This window comes from Arachis ipaensis, chromosome B07 (genome assembly GCF_000816755.2).
Source record: "Arachis ipaensis cultivar K30076 chromosome B07, Araip1.1, whole genome shotgun sequence".
In the NCBI taxonomy this organism is placed as follows: domain Eukaryota; kingdom Viridiplantae; phylum Streptophyta; class Magnoliopsida; order Fabales; family Fabaceae; genus Arachis; species Arachis ipaensis.
Window position 1 is genome coordinate 74367289 of NC_029791.2, and position 9220 is coordinate 74376508.

At 35.8% G+C, this 9220-nt stretch overlaps 1 protein-coding gene across 1 annotated transcript; it reads right to left on the bottom strand.

Annotated features, from left to right (window-relative positions):
• On the bottom strand, positions 319-3372 carry LOC107608297. Its single transcript, XM_021107856.1, has 6 exons — positions 3197-3372; positions 3017-3117; positions 2199-2248; positions 1483-1587; positions 820-1074; positions 319-450 (listed from the first exon to the last, which is right to left on the bottom strand). Exons 2-6 carry the CDS (start codon positions 3090-3092, stop codon positions 319-321), a joined length of 618 nt encoding a protein of 205 aa, XP_020963515.1. The 5' UTR covers positions 3093-3117; positions 3197-3372.

Sequence of the window (9220 nt, forward strand, 5' to 3'; positions counted from 1 at the left end):
AACGTGTAGTTTGTTCTCACCGCAAAATCTTCCACCCTTTCAGTGACACAGGTTCGAAGATTGACACTACAAAAAAACTTGGTAATTACGGCGGTTTTTTAGGGTTATTACGGCGGTTTGAACCGCCATTATTACCTTGAACAGCGTTCAAGAAAAACCGCCATAATTTGAAGTGCCATTTGGTTATTACGGCGGTTTTTCAAAAACCGCCATAATTACCTGGTTAAAACGGCGGTTTTTGAGTTGGGTTAAAATGGCGGTTCAAACCGCCGTTATTTCCTTGGCAGAGTGGCATTTTTGGTTGGTTAAAATGGCGGTTCAAACCGCCGTTATTTCCAGGATAAAACGGCATTTTTGGTTGGTTAAACGGCGGTTCAAACCGCCGTTATTTCCTTGGCAGAGTGGCATTTTTGGTTGGTTAAAATGGCATTTGAAACCGCCGTTTTTACCCTGATAGTGGCATTTTTATTGGTTAAAATGGCATTTAAAACCGCCATTTTTACCATTTTAAAATAGCTTTTCATGTTGTTTAAAATGACAATTACAAGCCGCCGTTTTTACCGGATAAAAGTAGAATTAATACTAAGTATGATAAACTAACCCATTTTATCTAATAATAATTAAATATGTTACAAGTAATAAATTATCCTTTATATTACCCATTTGCATATTATGATTATAGTTTGAAGATTCAAAAAATAAAAAAGAAAAAGATATAGGTCACGTGTTCTGATAGTTATTAGCAAGAATTCAAAAAATATATAGATGAAGATTCAAATAGGAAATGAAAAGGACTTTACCTAAGCATTGATTGATAACCTTATTATATATGCTTCTCACATTGAAGATTAGATTTACAGAGACATATATAATAATGTGACATATATACCTCGAAGCGTGAGGGGTCGAATTTGTGTGGTTGAGGGAAGAAATTAGCAGAATGGTGAATGCTTTGAAGAGTGGAAGGACCTTCCAGCCTTTGGGAATGTAGTAATCTTGAAGCTCCACATCTTCCACTACTTCTCTGAATGTAAATGACAGTATGTTTGCACTTCTCAACGTTTCTTGGATTACCTGATGAAAATTAAAACATAAACATATATTAATAAATTGGTTTAATGCATTAAAAATCGAGTTCACAATAATGATAACAAGATCAATGTTATTTTTTTTATTCGATATATATAGTAACAATAGTATATAACAGTAATTGGAAACATTGAAAGGGGACTGAAAAAGTAGACCTACTAACATTCGGCATCAAATATTTAGGAGTTTTTCTTTCCATTAGAATGATATTTTATGGCAAGTGAAAATGACTTGCGGCAATATCTAGAGGAAACAATTTTCACTTCAAAATATATTGATCAAATTTCACATATAAGACACTTGTAATTATAAAAGGTTATTCAACATATGACATATCCCCTTAGAAGTAATGAACAAATAAGAAACAAGTTCAAAAAAGTCTGAAGTACTCACCTCATAGTCATTCACCGACGAAGCATTAGATTCTGGAAAAATACTATTTGCCGCCTGCTTTAGCTTTACTGCCAAAAATTTGTTCTCACTTGCTAAGGAAGAAAGCTGCAGATAAAATGCAAATATTTTTATATTTAAACAAGCAAGGAACTGTATCTTAAGAACTTAATATATTTAGTTTGCCTTTAACTAAGCTTGAATTTCATACCAAACTATCTTCTTTGCTGATCCAAAAAAAATTCAAGCAGATTTGGTATAGTCTTCTGCTCTTCTTTTTTACTTCTTCAATTAAACAACTTGAATGTTTTAACAAATAAATATTCTATCAACTCAAACATCCCTTGGGCCAAGTACACTGCTACTAAATTTTGTTCCTCTGAATTTTTATTTAATAAAATTTATTGGAACAACTCCATGGACCAAATAAGTTCTTTTTTGTTTAATTTTTTCTTGGGAAAAAAAGGGGGTCAATCTTTAAGACAGTAGAAAATCAAAGAGATAGGGAAAAAAAGTTTCCTCATTCACTTGTTACTCACAAACTGACAAAACAAACAAAGCATCACAAACTGCAATGTTCACTTATGATGCTACACAGAACATTGGACCCTGAATAATAATCAGGTTGATCCTCTGCGTCAGATTTATTTCTCTGATAGTTGCTTATATTGGACCCTGAATATCAAATATTGTTAAACTATTTAGGGATAGGAACTCACATTCAAAGGCCAGACAAAGTCATCATATATCCTAAGTATCCTTTCATGGACTGCAGCATCAAAAGCAAAAAGAAATAAGAATCAAACTGAGTTACAACTTCATTGTACAATCCTAAAACTGCTATTACAATCTCAAAAACACCTTGTTGATATATTTGCAGTGTGCTAAATAAGTGCGACATTTATATTTTACAGTCCAATTTATCTGAATAACATCGTTAATCTTCATGTGCAAGTCTTTTATCTTTTCTGAACACGAAGGACACTTCTTGTTGAATTAGAATAAAAGGTTTCAAGCTGTTTGTTTTGCAGATAACATCCCTATAACTATGATTCCAAGCCAGTAAAAAATCGCGTCAAATAGCAAAAACTCACATCTAAGGATGTTATTTTCAGGAATGGGGTCCGAGCAACCGAGTAACCAATTAGCTAGATTATCCAGAATCAAACACCCAAAACCTCCAAAATTATTCCTATCCCTGAAGCTTGCATCACGATTCACTGAGAATATATTTGAAGGTGGAAGTTGCCATGCACTTAAATTCCTTTAAGTAATTTGAAATTGAAAAAAAAAATAACGATCTGAGTGTCAATGAGATAATAGATCTGCAAAAGTGATCTTAGAACTTGTTTAAGAAAGAATAACAATGAGATAATAGATATGCATGTTCTAACGATGAAACATACTACTTCATTAGCATTTCAGTTTAGAGTTGTATATCAAGTTATTTCCATGAACATAAAGACTTAAAATATATAGTTTTTGGGTTAAGCCCACAAAAATTGGTACAAACTTGGTACATATTAATGAAAAGCACCTGTTTGCTTTATTCTCAGAGAGAAAGGAGGCCAAGTTGATACCTTCCTTGTTGTGACAAGGGATCCAAAGGGCATTGCTGCTACAGAAGATACTATGAACCTAATGAGGGACATCATGGAGTAAATAAGACGGAGTAAATAAGGGATAGTACATAAGTACATAGTAAAAGTTGGTAAACCTGGTTCATTAGGATTTTCTCTCTTTCGCTACAATTAAATGGAATAGTGTTCTTAGTTCTTAATCAGTAGCATAGGCTTTCTTAGCTGGACTATGTGAAAGACAACCAGTTCATATTTTAAAATATAGAAATTAATCCAGCAACAACAATTATATGAGCAATTAAGCATTGTGAATCAGAAACCTTGCCTTTTGCTCGTTTATGCCTTGAATCAGGTGCACAGCCTTGTGTGATAACATGCCAAATCCACTTGAACAGTTTCAATACTAAAAATTGATTAAAAATGTTAAAATAGACTCAGACTTTATAATTGGTCCTAGCTCAGTATAATAACAACTATAGTAATTCATATATCAAACACTGTGGTTTACTAATTGTATGCGAAAGTAATTATAATTAAAGAATAAACCGCTAGTTTATGCATACAGGTTTTCTAAATTTCATGAAACAAAAGCAAAAAAAAAATAAATCAATTACTCTATTGTAAGCAACCTGTAAATGATTCGCAAGCAGATCAATGGTGTCTCGCTTAAGAAACTTCTTTGCTGAATTTCTCTTTCTCCTTATCACATTGATCTGATTCCTTGATTGTTTAATCAACAATTTGCTGAAAAACAAAAGGAGATAAACTGCAAAATTGAAAATCAAAATCTGCATAATTATAATCAATGAAGGGTATTAAGAAGGAAGAAAAGAAGCAGGGAAATCAAAGTGCAGAACCATTTCACAATGAATTCCCAATCAAAGAGGCTGCCAAAAATTTTGGCAGATCTAATTTGGTGGCGCGAGGGGATGAGAAACAACGACGAGATGAACAATAGCTGCGGAAGATGAAGGGCGACAAGAGATTAGGGTTCATCATTCACATCACTCATTTTCTCGTACGCAGCAACACTAATCACTCTTTCATCTGGAGCACTCGATCTAAAACCTCTGCGTCGGGCTTCCATGCCGCAACAGATCTAAAAATCTTGGAGAAGAAGATGCATTACTCAGAGAGAGAGGGAGAGGGAGAGAGAGAGAGAAGAGGTAATTAACGCATTCCATAGAAGAAGAAAAGAAATGAGAATTTTGTATACAAACCTAGAAGTGAGAACGCAGATCGCATCAATGGAAGCTGTGAACTCTGAAGAGGCATCGCCGGAGGAGAAAACTTACTCTAGTGCACTCTACTTGCTAAGCTAGGTTTGCATAAACTAAGTTTTTCTTTAATTAATAAAAGAATATATCAGCGGTTCTAACCGCCGAAATCACAAAAGCTGCCATATTCAAAAAGAAAGTTACGACAACAGTATGTACCGCCGGAAATAAAGAAAATTATGGCAGTTATAAAGAACCGCCCTAATAAAAATGTCGTTTTAAACCAATTTTTTTGTAGTGTCAGTTTGAAGCTGCGGGCGATTCTAGAATTTATTTACGAGTTAAGTGTATAAGTTAATTTGCTTTCATAGAGTTCCTTCGCCCTTATTGCTTAAGATTTTTATTTTATACAGAGGGATAGAATTTGTATTTGAGTTTTATTTCAAATCTTTTGTATGACAGATATTATTTTTAATAAATATGTGATTATTATTACTTGGTGATGTTTGCTATATGATTTTAAATAATAAAATCAAAATTTTTCTAGAATTTTCTATAAAACTGAATTGCGATATCGAACTAAAGGCTCAATAGTAAATAGTTAATAAAGGAAAATAGGTTAGTAACGCCTTACTTTCGGTACGATCATGACGTTCTGAAAGTTGGGTCGTTACACTAATGATCATGTAATAAAGACAAAAACATAAATAAAACATAAAGCATAATTTTCGAAAAACAGAAAAATAAGAACAAGGAGATTAAAGAACGGGTCCACCTTAGTGATGGCGGCTTGTTCTTCCTCTTGAAGATCTTATGGAGTGTTTGAGCTCCTCAATGTCTCTTCCTTGCCTTTGTTGCTCCTCCCTCATGACTCTTTGGTCTTCTATAATTTCATGGGGGAGGATAGAATGCTCTTGGTGCTCCACCCTTAGTTGTCCCATGTTGGAACTTAATTCTCCTAGGGAGGTGTTGATTTGCTCCCAATAGTTTTGTGGAGGAAAATGCATCCCTTGAGGCATCTCAGGGATTTCATGATGAGGAATTTCCTCATGCTCTTGTTGAGGTCCAAGAGTGGGCTCTCTTGTTTGCTCCATCTTTTTCTTAGTGATGGGCTTGTCCTCATCAATGAGGATGTCTTCCTCTATGTCAATTCCAGCTGAATTGCAGAGGTGACAAATGAGATGAGGGAAGGCTAACCTTGCCAAACTAGAGGACTTGTCCTCCACCTTGTAGAGTTCTAGGGATATAACCTCATGAACTTCTACTTCCTCTCCAATCATGATGCTATGGATCATGATAGCCCGGTCTATAGTAACTTCAGACCGGTTGCTGGTAGGAATGATTGAGCGTTGGATGAACTCCAACCATCCCCTAGCCACGGTCTATGAGGACTTGGTCCAACCTTTGATCAAAGTTGACCCTTCTAGTGTAGGGGCGTGCATCTCCTTGCATCATGGGCAAGTTGAATGCCAACCTTAAGATTGGGGAAATTAAGTAATTTAAATAAAAGCCTTGACTGGGAGTTGACTAGATGGAAGCCCTATTCTTGTTGCAGTACTCTCAAGATTAATTGACAATTGAGATTTATTGTGTTTAGTTGTCCCTTACTAAGTAAGGGAAAGTCAAACAAGTTGGAATGCTGTTCTATCCACAGGTTCCAATCCACTCTTGGGAGGATTGGTGTTAGTCATTAGAGAGCAATCCAACAATAAACCCAATTACAATCCTTCTCTTGAGCATTCCAACTCAAGGATTTCTTTCATCCACTCCCCATCAAGTTAGGGGACTACTCGCTCATTGTAAATGTAAAATTCATAACGTAAGAAAGGGAATTAAATAAAGACATGATAAATAATGCTCAAAAGATTAATTTAAATTAAAAGTGATTCTTGTATTAATAAATGCTAAAATAATCCAATAGCAAAATTAAGTAAATTAAGGAACATGGAAGAGTAAAAGACAGGTGAAGAGAACGAACTAGAATGTCGAAGTCTTGATAAGGAAATAACTCTTCTCAATATCCCAATGCAAAGATAACGAAAAATAACTAATCCTAAAAACTATGAATGTGTAGAGAAAAAACCTAGAGGAGGAGTAAAACTATATCTAAAAACTAAAACTATGCGGAATGAATGTTCTCTCTGGTTTCTGCATGTTCTCTGGCTCTAGTCTAGTTTTCTGGGCCAAAAACTGGGTCAAAATGGGGCCCGAAATCGCCCCCAGCGATTCTGCAGATTATGCAGATCGCGCATGTCACGCGATCGCGTCGCTCATTCGGACGCATCATTCGGCGTTCTGCTTTACCACGCGGTCACGTCATCCATGCGGCCGCGTCACTGCAATTTGCTCTTCTCCGCGCTGTCGCGTCGTCCATGCAGCCGCGTCGCTTCTCGCTGGTCATCTCCTCAATTTCTTTTGTTCCTTCCATTTTTACAAGCTTCCTTCCCAATCTCCAACTCATTCGTGCCCTATAAAGCCTGAAACACTTAACACACAGATCACAGCATCAAATAGAATAAAGGGGAAATAAAATACATAATTAAAAGTCTCTAGGAAGCAAGTTTTCAATTATGCAATAACTTTAGAAAGGAAATATAAATGCATGCTTATTTAATGAATAAGTGGGCATAGATCATGATAAAACCACACAATTAAACACAATATAAACCATAAAATAGTGGTTTATCAACCTCCCCACACTTAAACATTAGCATGTCCTCATGCTTAGTTGAAGGAGATAAAATAAATGAGTAAGAACATGTAAAACCTATGCAATGCAATGCAACCTATATATATATGAATGCAGTTGTATGATTTTTGTCCACTTGATCAGAAGTAAGTAAGCTCTTCAAAACAATTACAAATCAAATTCCACTAACTCAATTCTTATACAGTAAGAACAGATAAAAGTGCAAGAAGATAGCTCATGAAAGCAGGGAACATAGAAATTCAAGCATGGGACCCTCACTGATGATGTATGTACACTCTAGCCTCTCTAGTGTATAGGGTTATCGCTCTATCCTTCTTTAATCATGCTCTCTAATTTTTGTTCTTCTCTTAATCAATCAACAACATTTAATATACCAATGCAAACATCATGAGGTCTTTTCAAGGTTGTAATGGGGCTAAGGTAAGGGTAACGATACATATATGGCTAAGTAAGCTTATAAATTGAATCTTTAATTAACCCAAGCTTTAACATAACCTATATATATTCTATATAACTTCTAAAATTCATACCTAGATAAGCAGAAATTCCCTTTTGCATTCCATACTCATGTTTCAACTTTTTATCTTTATTTTATCATACATGCATTGATCTTTGAATGCTTGACTCAGCATTGGGGTAATTTTATCCCCTTATTTATTTGTTGAATATTTTTGGGTTTTTTTTTCACAGAAACATAAAAATAACAAAGCTTATCAATGCACATAGATTTTTAATTCTTATAGTTTCACATGAGTAGGTATCCAAATTCCCACAATATTATCATGACTCATTCCCTTATTATCCTCTGTTCCCATAATTTCCCATACTTAAATAACACATACAATTCTATCTTAAGCTAACCAAAGATTTAATTTGGGATATATAATTGTTTTTCCGCTTAAGGCTAGTAATGTGGTAAAATATAGAACAAATGGGATTTAAAGGCTCAAAGTGGCTAACAAAGGAAATTGAAAGGGTAGGCTTATTTTGGATAAGTAAGCTCAACAAATAATGGCCTCAATCATATGCAAGCATATAAATATAATAAGCATTGGACATATAAGATGAAACAAAATATAGATTACAATCATAGAGAAGTAAACACACAAGAATAAAATAATTATGGTTAAATAATGTAACCATTCATAAAGGCTCAAATCTCACAGGTTGTGTGTTCTTTAGCTCAAAAATCATGTTCCAAATACAACTTCAAGCAAATTTGACATAAAAGTTTTAATTAAAATTATTGAAATTTTGTTCCAAAGATAGAGTCTTAGAAGAAACTTATTGTCTTTTCAATCAAGCAGAACATGCATGCAACTAATCTATTATTATGCAATTTATCCTATTCTACAAAAAAAAAAACTAACTAAATATCCTAATTTATTGGTGTTAGAGAAGAGAAATTACCTCCGGAAGTCAGGTACTGACCGACCTCCCCACACTTAAGGCTTTGCACCGTCCTCGGTGCCATTTGTTAAGAAGAAAGGTGGGTTGCCAACCCTACAGTCTGTCTATGTTTGTCAGAAGCAAGTCCCCATTACAGAAGAAGCCATTCAGAAAGCTCTAAGTCTTCCCACTATTCCAGAAGGACTGGACGCCTTTCAAGAAGCCGCACTCAAGCGCCAGATGTACCAATTTGACTAGGAAGCTGTTCTCAGAGTTATCGCACTACCTGGCAGCCGTTGGATCTATGGATACCATCCTACCCACCCTAAGGGAATCTCGGCTTCAGCACTTACCTTGGAGGCTTGCGTATGGGCACAGATCATGTCCCATTACGTCTTTCCGAGCACTCATGAGTCCTTCTTCACTGTAGACATGGCCGTTCTACTATAGTGCATCCTTACAGACCAGCCTCTGAATCTACCAAGACATATCCAGAATGCCATGGGACACGTACAAATCACTGGCAACCTACCTTTTCTAGCCCTGGTCTCAGATCTTGTCTCAGCAGCTGGAGTCTCCTACAGAGTTGGGGACACCAAAGCCATGCTTCCACGGGATGATCAGTTTGTCCCCAACGGGAAGTACCTTAGACTTTCAGCAGCCACTATTAGGCAGCCTACTGAACCAGTTGAAGATATTCCTTCTTCAACACCATAAGCACCCACAACAGCCCAACTGCTCCAGCAGATACTTGAAAAGTTGGATCGGCATGAACAGAAAGCTAAGCTGAGAGAGTGCCGTAACAAGCGCCGATTCACATACCTCAAGGAGCTGATCATGGGAAA